This window comes from Chiroxiphia lanceolata, chromosome 3, assembly GCF_009829145.1.
Source record: "Chiroxiphia lanceolata isolate bChiLan1 chromosome 3, bChiLan1.pri, whole genome shotgun sequence".
NCBI lineage: Eukaryota > Metazoa > Chordata > Aves > Passeriformes > Pipridae > Chiroxiphia > Chiroxiphia lanceolata.
Genome location: NC_045639.1, coordinates 94,428,440 through 94,444,565, shown reverse-complemented (window position 1 = coordinate 94,444,565; position 16,126 = coordinate 94,428,440). Strand labels below are relative to the sequence as shown.

Below are 16,126 nucleotides of genomic sequence, written 5' to 3'. Positions count from 1 at the left end.
AGTAGTTCACTAGGAATTCTTCAAGCAAAAAAACCAGTTGTACAGTTAGACAATGTACAAATTAGTACAAAAATAGACATCAGTTTCTTAATGCTTCTGAAATTATTAAGCAACACAACGGCATAGTAATTTTTTAGCATCAGTGAAGCTGGGGAAACATACCACAGAGAACAAGGCTGTTAGGATTTTTCAGAATATGAAACTCGTAGCTTTATCTAACTGTTATGCTATCATGCATGTTTGCCATGAAATTAGTTTATGATGACAAGAAAGAAGAATACCATCTGGAAACAAAACTGTAACAAAAGATGCTTTCACGGAAAAGATCAAGGTTCTTAGAGAAACAATAGGGGAACATTTCTTGCTTGAAGACATAGGGAATGGAAAGGGCTAACTCATGGCATATGTTCCAGACTGACAAAATTAAATAAAATAAAGAATGTCTAAAATCTCTCATCAAATCTACATTCCACATGAACTCTAAAAATCCACTGAGGGAATGGCTGAGTTCACATAAATCATTAACTGTTAAATAACTTTTCTGTTATGTTTCTCATGTCTTGAAAAGGTATACAGAATTATTTGGATTTCATGTAAGTTCTACAGAAGGTTTAGGACCCCATTTGATTTTTTATTATTAGGTTTAATTCATAGAGTTACAAATTATGAACAAAATTTCAGACCTGTTAAAGATATTTGTATGTAGTAAACATTGCCAAAAATGGTAGTATCTGCAGAAATACAACAAATATTTAGTAGACACTGATGATATCATGAACTTGTGACATGTATATTTTTTTGAAACCTGTTTACTATACCTTATTAGAAGGACAAAAAAACCCTCTAACATCTGAGATCAGACACTGAATGGCTAGAAAATTTTTGTTTTCTTTTTGTTTTGAAGCACCAATAAAAGAAATCTCTGTTAATTACTGATTTAAATCAAATACAAACAACAAAAACTACTTAAAATTCTGCTGGTTTTAAATACTAATCCTTGTATTTGTTTTGGAGCACAGAAATTTATAAAATATTTCTTTGCTGTGAGGAGTTACATTATGAGACCCTTCAGTCACAAGTAACCTTTACAAATTATTACAGGATGCCATAACTTCCCTTTGTTACTCATCCACATAGGTATGAAAAATACTGCCAAGGGAGAGTGTGAGCAGTGAAGTGTGCCCAAAAGGGTATAAGATTAGGGTGAAGAGCACAGGAGACCACGGGGGTTCTCCTTGATACAAGAGGAAGAGTTTGGGTAGGAGTATCAGATTCCTGCAGAAGAACACTTGACTAAGGAGTTGGTGCTGGGCAACAAGGCTTTGACCTCTTTGACCACAGAGTCCTCTTCAAGGAATGAGGACAGGAGGGGAGCAACAGTTTTGTTGACCTGGTGAAGCAAGCTCTAAAGTACATTTGTCAGGGACAAAGGCCAAAACTATAAAGGCAAGTGGGTTAACAGGCCCAGGGAAGAACACATGGGACAGGGCAATGAATGTTTCTCATCCACCCTCTCAGAAAGCACCCTCTCTGCTTCTGGAAGCCCAGTTGAAGTGCCTGCATGCAAAAATGTGCATCATGGGAAGCACACTGGACAAACTGGAAGTGCATATGCAGTCACAGAACTGTGGTGTTATCAAGATCAGAGATGTAGTGGGACAGTTCACCCGACTGAAGGACAGACTGACTCTTAGAAAATGCAGGAAGAAAAGGACGGGCTGCACGCTACACAAAGTAGGATCTTGAATCAACAGAGCTCTCTCTGCAGTGCTACAGGCAACAAGCTCTTGAGCTCCTGTGGGCTAGAATAGGAATGAAGAGTCAAGAGAGAGGTCATTATGATGAATATCTGCTACAGACCATCTGATCAAGCAGTGGTCAAAACCTTTAAAGTACTAGAAGTTTCACAGACACAGGGTCTGGTTATCATCAGAGACTTTAACCATTCCCACATCTGTGGATGACAGCATAGCAGAGAGTAAGTAAAGCCCTAGGGTTCTGAGGTCACTGCAAATAATTAATGTAGGCACTGGACAGGCCGAGTAGGCATAAGGAGCAAAGAACCATACAAATAAGTGATATTCAACAGAAGTTTTGGTCACAATAACCATTAGCAGAAAATCTTGAGGGAAGTAAGCAAGGCAAGTTATAGAATCAACTCCTTGGGCTTCAGCTGAGAAGATTTCAACCTCTTTGTGAAGTAGAAAACAGGATCTCATGAGCTGATGTCTTGAAGGGCTAGAGGGCCCAGCAGAGTTTGTTTGACTCCAAGGGCAGCTTTCTCATAGTTCAAGAATGATGCATCTGTTTATGTACATATATGTAAGCATAGCAGGAGGCTGCTGGGACTGAACAGAAAATTCCTGTCTGAGGTGTTTAAACTGAAATGTGAAAAAAAATAAAGAACCCCAAAGCAGTGGATGAAATGTGAAAATAGGGACTAGCTACTTGAAAGGGATATAGAATTACAGAATCATTAAGGAATAGAGTTACTTTAAGATCAAGTCCAACTGCCAACCTAGCACTACCACCATGTTCACCATTAAACCACCACCATGTTGCTCAGGAATGTAGAGATTGAAGGGGGAAGGACAAAGCTCAAATGCATTATGCTGGTGAGGAGTGGGAAGAGTAGTCATTCTAGAAACCATTCTATAGGGGGATCAACAACAAAAGTAAAATAAAGGACATGGTGGTCTGTTGCTTCAGTGAGGTAAGTGACCTTGGGATGAAGACACAGAAAAGATTAAGGCACTCAATCTCCCCTTTGCATCTCTCTTCAGTAGGATGTCATCAGGCCTCCCAATTCTCAATATAATGGAGAAGTTTTGTGACGAAAAGTGGTAGCCACAGCATGGTAGAGACAATACAAGGAATTACAGAATTAAACAAGATATGTGCAAGTTCATGATACTGAACTACATGTACCTAGGTGTAGTGGTTTGGATTTTGTTTTCCCCCAGAGGATAAGAAAAGTGGTAGACCCCAAGAGGTGGAAACCCCTGGAAGTTTTGAAATTCTGCCCAATAGGAGCTCCTGCAAAAACGTAAACATATCACAACCAATCCGGAAGAGAAGAGTTGTAGTTTTTGGTTGGGAGAAGAAGCAGCCACGTTGTAGGAGTCACGAGGAGAAACTGCAGCAGCCCACTGGGGGCTGGGCCCCCCAGTCCCCAGTGGGGGGCTACAGAGACTTGGAACAGTGTTAAGCTGGACTATATGTCTGTAGCTATAAGCTCGGAGATCCTTCCCCACTCTGAGCCGCAGAAGAGATACTGAAAGCAGCGGCAGACCAGCACTGACCGGAGGAAAAGAGGTAGCGGCAGAACTGCACTGACCGGAGAGGTGGCAGAGAGCCAGAAAAGATAAGATGTGGTAGAGGCATTACAGCCAAGCAGGAGGGAACTCCTGGAAAGAGAAGGAGACAGAGGGCCAAGAGAGAGCCAACAGCAGCAGATGAGAGCAGAACTAGCTCTACAGACAGAGTTTGGGGTAAGAACTGATACCAGACCCCCCAAAACTCCTTTGAGACCTCTGAGAAGGAGTAATAGATGGACTCCTATTTGAGAGGAGCCTTGAAGTACATGCAGCAGTGGAGAGAGAGAGAGGAGCTGAGAAGCTCGGTCGTCCTGAGAGCTGAGCCAGGACAGTGTGGGAGTTGGCCTTGGGGGCCCTCCCTTGCTGCAAGCTACAAAGAAGCTCACAGCCTGAGACAGGGTACAGAGGCCCTGCAAGGAGCTTGAATCTCCTGGAGATACCAGACCGTCACGAAGACCCCCTGTGTCTTCGTGATATGACTGTGGTGAAACGACCTTGTCTGGGGTTACGAAGCCCACGGAAGACCCCTTTGCCTGCATCAAGGGGCCGAGGGAGCTTGGATACCTCCCTCGTGAGTGCTGGCAGAGATCCAGCTATCAGCTGCATGCATGAAATGAGGAGAACCTGCTGCCTTAGAAGATGCTGCTGCTTAGTGACTGGAAGGGATCTGTCCTCCTTTCCCTCCTGGACTTTTATTTGGAGGGGAGAAGAGATCTGATCCATTGTAAATACTATATGTCATGGTAGAGATAGTTGTGATTGTGTGTATAATGTGTTATAGTATTTATTTGTACAGTCATTGTAATATATTCCCTTTCCCCCATTCTAAGTCTGGTTGTGTTTTGTCTGGAAAAAACCATCTCACATTGGGTTGAGATGTGGGAGGGGGAATGGAGCTAGGGAATTAGGGTTTTGGGGCTATCTCAAACCATGACACTAGGGGTTCTTGGTGTGCCACAGTGTGAAGCTGCACTGTATCATCTTTGGAAGGCTGTGACAATCCAAGGGTGATTCTCCATAACCAGAAAAAAATTAATTTTTCACTTATTTTCAAAAAAGCAAGGATTCTAGCAACTGTCTATCTGTCAAGTTCACTTCAGATCTCCAGAAAATTGTGCTGAAAATGTTTATCAAAAACAAGCACACAAAGGACTAAAAGGTGAACAGGAACAGCCAGCTTTTGCCAATATAAATCATTTTTGACTGTCTCACTGCTTTCTTTCATGAAAGGATTTAGCTTGATGTCAACCAAGTTTTCACAACACAGTTCTCCACTCTGTCCTTGTAGACAAATTGAGGGCATATGGACTGAAGGGGTAGACTAACATGTGAGTGAAAGATGTCTGGACTATCAGGCTGACACAGTAGGGGCCAATTGTTTTAAGTCAAGCTTATGGTCAGTGATTTTAAGCACTTCCTGAGGATTCAAAATGGGGTTGAATTTATATAATATCTTCACCAGTCTAGAGTAGGGGATTGAATACGCCCTGACAAGGTTTGCAGATGGCATCTGCCATTCGGACAGACTTTCATGACAGGATTTGACAAGCCGGAAGAATGACAGAATTCTTGTGAAAGTCCAAAACAGAAATGTAAACTCCTATACCTGGAACAGGATCATCCCATGCAAAAATTATTTGCTAGGTGGCAGCTCTAACAAAAAGGACCTGAAGTCCTGGTGAAACAGAAGCTGAGTCTGTGGTTCACTTCTGTAGTATTGAAAGCTTACCTCGTATTGGGTTGCATGAGCAAGAACATAGCCAGCAGCTAAAGACAGAGTTGGAGCTCATCCGCCTGAAACTAAGCAGGCCCCATCTGAAATGCTTTGTCCACTGTACGTCCTCCAGTACTAAAGAAACACTGACACTGACAGACTAGAACTTGGACAGAGAAGGGCCACTGAAATCATCAGGATGCTGAAGAATGTGATGTACGAGAAAAGAGGATGAAGGAAATGGATTTTTCAGTCTGGACAAGTGGAGGGTAAGTAAAATCTCACTGCACTCTTTAGTTTAGGAAAACTGGAACAAGAATATTTTCGTAGACTCACAACAGAAGAAGACGAAATAGATATAATCTGTAAAATTCTGATATAAATTGGACATGCGAATGAGGGCAGCTAGGCACCATAACATGTTTCCAGAGAGGCTTTAGAATCTCCATGCATGGAGATATTAAATTTTCAACTGGGCAAAACCCTGAGCAATCTGATACAACTTTGAAGTTATCCATGGTTTGAACAGGAATGGGACTCAAAGGGACTGGACCACCCTTCAAAGTTTACATCACTGAAGCCTTTTCCTGGTAGCAAGTTTCCAAAGTAGGAACTTTAAAAACCATTTGTCAGGTTCTGCCTGGGTAAGTCCCACATAAATGAAAAGGAAAAAAAAAGATAAGCAGATAACATCTGGACAGTTATTGGTTTAGTTATTACACTTTAAAATGTAGTAAATTTTTAGACAGTATATTAGTACACTTATATTTAGAAAGTAAAAAAAGAAAATAATATCAAACCACCTCAAAATAAATTAATTTAATCTCCAGTTTAAATACTGCCTTAATATTTAAAAGATATTTCATGCCTTCATTTTTACCTCTGCAAAAAGGAACTGGAAAATCCCATGATGCACCATTTCCAGGACTCACAATACATGTCAACATGGCATGGCCTTCTAGAATGTAACCAGAGATACAGCTATATCGGATTTTATCACCAATGTTGAATCTTGTTCCGTGAAGTACTCCTTTAGGTATTTCTCCCGGGTTGCCACATGTATGACTAGGTAATACTGCCAAAAAAAAAAAGAATGAAATATGTTACAGTTAAAATTTGTAGAATTAAGTAATGAATACTTGTCCAACAATTATAATTAACTATTTGGCTGTGGTTTTGATGTTGGCTTTTGTTTGCTTGTTCATTTGTTTGTTTGTTTGTTTAAAACAGTATTCCTTATACATATAAGGAAAACTAGATTATGAAATCTACTTGTACAAAATATTTCAGTTTATAACAGACATCATCATTTTCAAAGCTAATTTCAAACTCAGTTCTTGGTTTAACAGTCTTTCAATGAAGTTTCTTATAGATCTATTATCAAGAAAAATGTCCTACAAATCTTACTGCTTTTCTTAGAATGAAGTAAAAGAACTTTTTATTTAATTTTATTTTGTAAATATTGCAAAAATATTCATACAATATAATTATGGATGCGGGCAGTAGAAAGCCCTTTATGTACTGTTTTCATTTAAGTGGTGAAATAGCATTTTAAAAGAATGCTAATTACCTGGTCTCTGACAGTAAGTTAAAGTCTCAAGTACATAAAAAGTTAGTTTTTATCTTTAGTTTCAAATTAGTCCAGGTTCTAGAAAATAAATTAAGTCAATATTTGTTAAAAGAAACAAGAAATATGAAGGGACCTAAGCAGTGACATTGGGAAGAATTGAATGGAAATATTTTCCTTTTTTACTGCGGAAACTTACTACCATTTGTAAACATTAGTTATGTGAAAGAGATTGTCTGAACAAGTTATCACTTTAAAGATGATACTTCTCCACCTACAAAAACCAGAAGTGTGTAGGGAAAGAGGAAAAAGGAATTTATTTTGTTCTTGAACTTCTTTGAAATTTATTAATGGCATGCCATTCCTTTCATGGAAGTGTACAAACTAAAATTCTTTAATTTCCTTTAGAGAAGAAATCCATCAGGAGCAGAGCACAGAAGATAAACATGCTCATCAGAGAAATGGTGGTCTGAAAAGCTCACATATAATTCAGGTATTGTGTCAGAAGCTGTATGTTTCATTAACAAATTCTTTCACTCCATACTCCTCTTTCCTTACTCTATCCACGTGCAGAATAAACATAACCATACCAACCTCACTAACATACATGTTGAGAGAATTAATTACTCAATACATGCATATCCTCAGAGGATTGCAAAGCGTTATATCAATATACCAATACTAATTAAGCCCTATTATACCATGTAAGTTCAATTATTGAATGCACATCCTTAATGCGTTACTCAGTCACACTGGCATTTAAATGATAGTATTTGAACTTAATTTACAACCCAAATTATATAACAAAATTTTGAAAAGGTAAAAAAACATAAAGATAAAAAAATTAAACCAGAGAATACTTTCACTTACAACATCATTTTATGAGAAAAATATCAAAATATTCTATAAATATTAGCAAGAAAAAAAAGGCACATAATACTCAAATGATGAATTAGACATGTTCTACTAATGTTGTAGATCAAAGATCTAAGACTCCTGTGCATTACAGGAACTACTTAAGATTGCTGTGCGAATAGCTATCAAAGGTAGAAGCAAACAAGATGACACCTGGCTTATTTTGTACTGTTTCAGCAGGGGTAATAGAATAGGGTTTTTATTTTTATGTACTCATTCACATCAGAAAGAGAGTCAGTGTTTGATTCACATACATGAGAAAGAACAAATATAAAATAAAGAAAATAATTTTAAGAAAACAGAAGAATTGGAATAAATGAAAGATACTCATTAATATTCCAAAATGTTGAAAACAATGATCCATTATAAGCTATTATATGTTTTTCAGCACTTTGAAAAATACTACCTCTCTCTTGGCAAACTTTCTCCTTTTTGCTGCCTTAGCCATGATAGTTTAAGACAGGTAATTGTGCAATACAAGTAAAAGAAATAAAAACTTGTTATCTGCTTTGATATAGGAAAATACGTGTAACACTCTTTATGTTATTTTCAAACGAAAAAGTTTTTACAAAACTCTGTAAAATGAAGTAGTTTCATCAAAAGACCTGGTGCATCCAGTAAAAAATTATACAATCCAAAAGTCAGCATTTATTTTTATGAGGGGATGTGCTATCAGAAAAAAATACATTGTTCAAAGCTATTATGACTTCTGATAAACTGCATTCTTGAGGAATGCACATTACAGCAAATCTACATCTGCCATATACATGACAACTGTCATTGTCTAGCTGTTGAAATTCTATTGCAGAAATTCAGTCTTCTATCTGTGTAAAGAAGGTCTCCTACAATATGATGTATTGTAGGTCTCCTACAATATGACCACTGCATCTGTCAAGAACTCAAGAAAATATGGTAACTGGCATCCTGAAACTGGCACACATTTTACCACAACCTCCTAAAACCCAGTAAAAGATAAGTGATCTGAGAATGACACCCATGTTCAATAATACATATAATAGTTCACAGGATTTCACCCCTTGTCAAGATCAAGCATTCAGCTACATTATTTATGTGCTTTTCTAAAACTTTGATTGAAGTATATTGAGGTAGCTGCACAGTTTCATCTGCATAGACTTTGCTGTTTCTAGTCTAGACCTAAGATGAATTATCCTTTGAAGGTTCCTAACAGTGATCAAAATAGTTTAATACTTGGATTATGAGAGTCCTAGCTGACCAAAACTCATATACACCCATCAAGCTTTAAATTCATTGCCAAATTTTCAGTAAAAGACCCATATTTTTCTGTAGTGTTACTGGGGTCTACCGTTAATAAGATTGAGAATCTGCAATCACAGATGCTTGATTCATGAAATAATTTGATGTCTGCCATTTATTGAGAACAATTATGAACTAGACTAGGTAGAAGCATTTAAGGTAATGGATTTTTTTATACAGAACGAACACTTAGAGTGTTCTCAGTATGCTTCATCTCATTTTTTCTTCACCCAAGTCCTTTCCAGTTTTGGAAAAAAAAAAAATAAAAATTACAGCATTTGAAAAAGAATCTGTTTAGTCTTAGTAGTTGGTCTTAGCAAAAGTATGCACTGAGATTGCAAAGCAGGTTCATGTCCAAACATTTCCTTCTCAAGTGTCTATCTTCATCATTATGACAGACATAAAAATGTGTGCATGCTTCACTTCCTAGCACAAATCAGTCTGAAGCATTGTTTATTAATTAAGATTTATTAGTGAAATTGAAGCTAAAAGATAGGCCTTCCTCATAGTTCACCTCTATCTTCCTAGACAGAACTGTTTAAAAAATGCACATGATCAAAATCCATAATGAAATTTATCAATTAGCTAAAATGTGAAAGGTTTAACTCCCTGTTTAAACTAACTATGCACGGTGCATATTTATTTTTTTAGAAAAATATTACTTTGTAATCTATATGCTAAAATGTAACACTAATATTCATTATCAGACAGAGGCAAAAGGTTACTTCAGAGTAGGACTGTAAAAAACTGTAAAAAACATTTTTGATGATATATGAAGGTTATTAAATAAACTCATATTTAAAAAATTACTTATTCTCAGATGGCATGTATCATTCAGAGCCTTTTCAAGACTCTTTCTAAAGCTAAATTCCATATATATTTGCAACACAGGCCACTTCAAAACATATTGACAACACTTTAAACATAGTAATCCTTTGCTTTCACTTATGGAGAGTTTCCTTAATTTTTTTTTTTGATATATTAGATTTCATCACCTACCTCTTTCTGATTTAGAATAACAGAGAAGTAACCTAAAATTAAACAGCAGTGTTTGTTAATGAAAAAAACCCACACAAAATATAAATGACACCTGTCACTGAACTGAATAAACTTTTGAAGGACTGTTCTATTCCATCTAAGTTTTCTTACTATGGTGTCCACACTAGAACGAAAGAGTCTTTAAATATGCAATAAGCAATACCTATATGTTTTTCATGTCTTCACTTCAAACCTGTCATGGCATCATGACAACTACTGGCAATGTAATGTCCTGCTTTGGGGTTTTTTTCTACTTTGGTTTAAAAGGTCAAGTTTAAAAAGGATACTTTCTGATAAATTTTGAAGGATGTGAGGTCTCTGGCATCACAAATCTTACTAATCGTTACATGAATATGGCATCTGGATTTGAAATCAATTATAAAACTATGAAAACTTCCAAACTTTTGCTGAGGTTGGTATTCAGAAGGTTAGTTTGACAATGATTTCAGGAGAACATAACTGATCTCTTTTTTTTCTCAGATGTCACAATCATCAACTAGATTGCAAAGATTGCTTAGAGGCCTAAACAGCAAAAAGCTCACACTGCTCATGTCAGTTAAAATAACAGTTTCTGTGAATCAGTCACTCAGTTTTTCTAGGGCACATACAGTAATTGGAACTTGACAACAGCAATGGAGAAAGCAACCTAACACCAATTAAGAGAAATAGGAAGGGGAAAGAAGAAAGGAAGGAACAAGGTGAATGTTTTTCCTCCGCTTCTTTCCATATCTGTACAAAACTTTACAAGGATATATTCTATTTGTTCTTTTTCCTACTCTTACTGAAAGAGCTGGAAAAGTTTTCCATGTTGCACCTAAATTTAGCCAAATGCAAACTTCCTGACTTTTTGCTGTTCCATAGTCCCTCTATTACAGTCCCCTATGTGTCTTCTAACATTACCTTAAATTGGTGGCCACAGGCAAAACCACACACAAAGGAAAAAGCATAGGTTACAAGGAAGTCAGATAGTCCCTTGATACCACTGACAGCTTTGAAATTACAACACTGAGGGGAATTTCAGAAGCTCTGTGGAGAAAATCTGGGTTACAGAAAATTTCAGGGCATATGTCAAGATGTTCAACAGGTCTGATGCACAGCCCATGATACCCTGTCCATGTGGCTACAGTAAGTGTTGCATTTAGTGGTTTCATGTGTAAACAGAAGATATACATTCAAAGAAGAAGAAAATAATTTTTGAACAGGGGTAATAACTACACTCGTTATAAACAGAGAACAAAATAAGCTAAAAAATAGAAGATGAAAAAATGCTAAATTTTCTTGCAAGAGTGACACTCAAACTAAAGTCTCTGCTCCAATTCAGAAAAACAACTTCATTTCAAAAGGAACTCAGGGGGGAAAAAAATTAATAGTCTTTCAAAAAAGAAGAAGTCCTGTACTGAACAAAAGATAGACTCAGATATTTATAGATATATATACATAAAAGTATTTAATACATCTATTTTTGGAATAGTATAATGCTATTTGCCTAAGGTCTAAGTAATGAAATTTGCTTTGAAAAACTAATTCTAAAGAATTCTGCAAATCTGTACTTGCCATTTATACCTAGAAAAAGACTACAAAATCAATATGCTTGATTTCTTTTAAGTTTCCAATGTCTTACATCAAACTCCAACATGGTAGATTTTGACATTTCTTTTTTAAATAATTCCAAATATTGAATCAATTGGAAAGTATGTAATATTTCACTGCCAATTTATTAAACGACTTTGTCCTTTCTATTTCCAGGAGCTATGTACAATGAATAGTTAATTATCTACTAGGTCTGATTTCTACATTAGTGTGGAACACTGTAGATGTAGGCAGGTCATTTATGAGAGAACAGTATCATGACAGAAATGGCACAGTGCCACCCTTTGGAAAAGTCTTCTTCATTCTCAAAACCAGCGTGGAAAACTTCCTTACATGGAAATGATGTTTTTTTGAAAGCAAAAGAGACAAAGAAGCTAGAGTAGATTTCCTAGACAATGTCCAGTTTGGTTTTTAGTATCTTGAAAGATGAAACTCCCACAGACTGTCTGAAAAACTTGTTGAGCATGCACTATGTTTTCTAGGTCCTCAGTGAAGACATTAAACACCACTGGCCCTAGTAATGGACCGTTTTGTACTTCAGCAGTGATGAACCTCCAGCAAACTGAGTATCTTTACAAGGTTTTAGCTTTGAACAGTAGGTTGAAAGAGCTAACGTGGAGTCGCTAAGGGTAAATCATGCACAGAGTTTTTACCTTTATTCACTCCAAAATGAAATGAGGAAATTTTTCTCAACTCCAGAAATACAAAAAATCAAAATCTACTACTACAAGGGTAGGACCAAACTGTTTGCCACTGGTACATGTGTACATACACACATCCATACAGACACAACTAAGCTGGGAAAGCTTTAGTCTGCAAGTTATCTAACATCATAAATTTACATCCTCCTTAAAAATTATTTCATCAAAAATTAATGGATTTCATTAGGTTTACTCTAAGGGAAGGATAAGTTCACTCACAGAAACAAAAACATGTAAAGTGCAAGTTCATGGAATAGTTGATAATTAAGCCATATTTACACTACAAGGTGTCAAATGCAACGGTCTAAGAGTCTACATGGTACAGATATGTACATATTGCAGCACCAAACATTGCCCACTATTTATGTACTGGCAACTTTTTTGTTCAGTCTGTCTTTGTTGGGTCTACTTGTGATTATTTTGTCTTAAAATAATCCAAACAAACAAACAAACCCCCACAACCTTATTGACTTACAGAAATCAAGCTGATATATTTATTATTTCTCCATAGGCAAATAGAAACCTGTATTTTCATACAATCCCAGGATAAGAGGAAATCTCTTTCCTGTTATATGCTGATTTCTGTATTTGTGCACACATAAATCTTTGCAATATTTTCTAGATAAAATATTTGGATGGATTGTATCATTTGTGAAAGATATAGCTTTCTCGTTTTACAAGCATTTACCTAACTGTGTCTGTCCATCTCTAAGGATGTACAAAATTGTATTGAATTGAAAGCTATGAAAATCATTTAGGAGTATGCAGTAACTTTAAAACTTTAACACATCTTTCACATTGAGATTGATATTTTAATTTTCTTTTGCAGGTAATAACCTAAGATTGATGGATCTTATTTTTAGTGTGTTTACTTTTATTAGGTAATAAATGTCTTGCTGCTGGTTATAAGACCATAAAAGTCAATATCATACGAACAATGCCAGGAAACTCAAGTGCAAAAGCAATCTGAAGTTAAAGCTAAAACTTTCTATTTCCTCATAACTATTTCTCGTCAGATGTACTACACATTTTCCTAGATGAACTGAGAACAGTGAGCTATATTTCAAGTTTTTAGATCTCTCTTCTTGAAAGAGAAATAGAACAAGCAGAGCATGACAGTCCAGGCCAAAGCTATAAAAAGCATTTGAGGCTGTGCAAAATTTATAAATCGAAACTGCTATCAGAGATCAAAAGTAACTAGCCATTGTCTTAAAAATATCAAAATAATGCCCTCCATCTCCTCTAAAAAGCTCAGTGTATTCTGTGGTCTGTCTTCCAGTTTGTCAGTATGATCATCACAAGTGTGTGTAGTATCTGCCCTTCTCATTCTGAGAAAGACTGTGATGATCTTCTGCAACGAAGGAACTCCTGTTTTCTCAACTGTCCTTCCACAGAACTACAAAATGTCAACAAGAAAAATGTAACTGGAAGACAACCTCTATCTCATCACTTCATGTATGATAACAAATAAACCCAAGAAAATATCTTTTTTAACATGACCACTTTTGAGGATCCCATTAGACAAAAGACATACATTCATAAAAAACAAGTCCGTACTGCGCTTGAAAGCCCATAGGATATGAGTGTAAAAATGACAATATCTCTGTGTGCTAAACAAGGTACTTACCAATCCAAAAGATAGGTATAAGAAACTGCTATGACCTTTTCTGTAGACCTGCATACAAATCTGATTATCCATGTTCAAATAAGAGTAATTGAATATGAAGCAAATGCAGAGCAGGGCTACTAAAGTGATCAAGAGCTGGAGAGTTTTCAAGAGGATACTGCAAGATTTTTCCAACCATAATCTGAGAAATGAGGATTAAAATGCAGTCACTATGAAGACATTGGAAGACAAATATCAAATCATAAAAAATATTGCACCAGCTGAAGGTAAGGCTGAGGAAAAAAAGAAACTGCATGAACAAATCACAATTACAAGTAGTTTGAAAATGAAAAGCATTCTAAGTAAAACATTAAACTATGGGAAAGTTGCCATGCAGTCATATGGAGAGAGGAAACTGGGCAGACGATGACTAGTCCAAAGCTGACTTTAATTTAAAAAACAATTTTAAATAAAAGTTACTCCCTGTATAATAAGGAGTCTGATCAGGGAATGAAGCAGCTTCCTCACCTGACTGACATAATTGGAAACACAAGGTCTGAAACCCACTTGCACACCTCCTGTCCTGTCACCCTGCTAACACATAGGTGTTTGGGGCTGACTTTTCATTGACAGAGAATAAGAGATTTAATTGACTTCTGGTTTTACATGGAAATGCACACATTTCAATATGGAAGACAGGTATATACCAAGATAAAATCATCTTGGTATACTAACATAATGAAACAAAATATACTGCACAGTCAAGATTTTTATATTCTTGTTACTATTAAAAAAGGAGTAGAGTGTGAAAAGATTTACATATATCTTACCCAAATATACATAAATTTTATACATCTAGCAATCTGGAGCCTACTTTTTCCTATTATTTTTTTTCCTAGAATCCCTTGAGACATGAGGTTGTCTGACCCAGGATGATAATCATGGTAGTAAGACTAGAGAATAAACTTACAATTCGTGAAGGCAACACAACAAAATGCGTGGTACAACTATACAGATCAATTGTGAATAAAAACTGTTGGGGAAAGATTTCACAAACACATATTCTCTCTATTGCTCCCAACACTCTCTGTAATAATTGTTGCTACTAAATAAAATGAGATTTTGAATTACTAAGACCTGCCACACAAGGTAAGGACAGTAATTTTAAGAGAATAAAGCATGAGTTTACTTCTCTTTAAGTTTTAAAGTTGCAATAGCATTGTATCCAAATACCACAGATACATGTCAAATAATGTTTATTAATATAATGAAAATGCTTTATGTGTCAGTAATATACGTTCAAGAAGAAAATTTCTTTAACTATGAACAGATAAATCCTAATGAAAAGTACCCAATCTCATATATTATTCAATAAATACGAACAGTGAAACACCTTGTATGTACTATATTTCTGTTCTCAAGTCTGACTACTTACAGGTCAGGTAAAACCTTACAGAACTGAGAAACAAAAAAAAGCATCTAATGGCAGATTAAGTTTGGAAAAGATCAGCTTCAGCAATAGATACACTACTCATAATTTATTGAAGGCTCATCTTCAGCTATCACCAGACTGCCATCATATCTGCAGCCTCTTATTACTAACTAAGGTAATAAAATATTCCTTCAAAAAACACATTTTTTTCTCTTTCTCTCTCTCTTACGCTTTTTCTCTCTTTCTTTCTTTTTTCTTTTTTTCTTATTGATTTGCTGTTTTTTAAGATTACAAGAGCACCCAGAACAATTTGCTGCAGCACCAAGAGTGCTCTCTGCTCTGCCTCAGGCACTCTCACATTTCTGCCACTGTGGTGGCTTTTAGCAAAGCTGGACTGAGGGGTCTCGCAAGCTTTCCACAGCTGTTCTTGTGTGCTTAACACTTTCATAAGTGGCACTCTTGCCACCAGAGGCCTCAAACCTTATCTTGCTTACAGACAATCATGAGGAAAATTTTTAGCATGAATTCAATATGACATACAAACCTCTTGTCTGTGCCTGTAATTGAAAATGATAGGAATTAGGACTTGCACTTAGGTCCTGAAGATGTAGCACAGCAAAAGTCATAGTCAAATAACTAACTTTTTTTTCTCATTCGTTACTGATGCGGTTCTGTAAGAAAGGCTCTGTCCTGTCCTATTCCCTGATTAATACTAAGAATTGTCTTGGACTATTCCAGAAGCCCATATTGTTAAAAACCATAGATGACAGCATTGCAGGTCTCAAACCCCTGCAGTCCTTTTCCTTCCAGTTTCATACAGGAATGTTAAGGGTTTTTCTCTCTCTCCTAGTTTAATACTTCATTTTGTTGCTGTTGTAAATCTTTGTGACAACAGAAATTTCATAGTATCTTTTCCAACTTTGTCCCCATTTCTTCTTAGAAATGGCATCAGAAAGATATGTGAGTTATGA

At 36.3% G+C, this 16,126-nt stretch overlaps 1 protein-coding gene across 5 annotated transcripts in view; it reads right to left on the bottom strand.

Moving 5' to 3' along the window:
• The window catches only part of CSMD1 (CUB and Sushi multiple domains 1), a 1,084,078-nt gene that overhangs the window by 529,989 nt on the left and 537,963 nt on the right, over nucleotides 1-16,126 (bottom strand). For all 5 annotated transcript variants that reach the window (XM_032681799.1, XM_032681800.1, XM_032681801.1 and 2 more), the window contains one exon: nucleotides 5,912-6,106. In XM_032681799.1, the coding sequence (XP_032537690.1) occupies nucleotides 5,912-6,106 (195 nt within the window). The remainder of the gene's footprint in view (nucleotides 1-5,911; nucleotides 6,107-16,126) is intronic.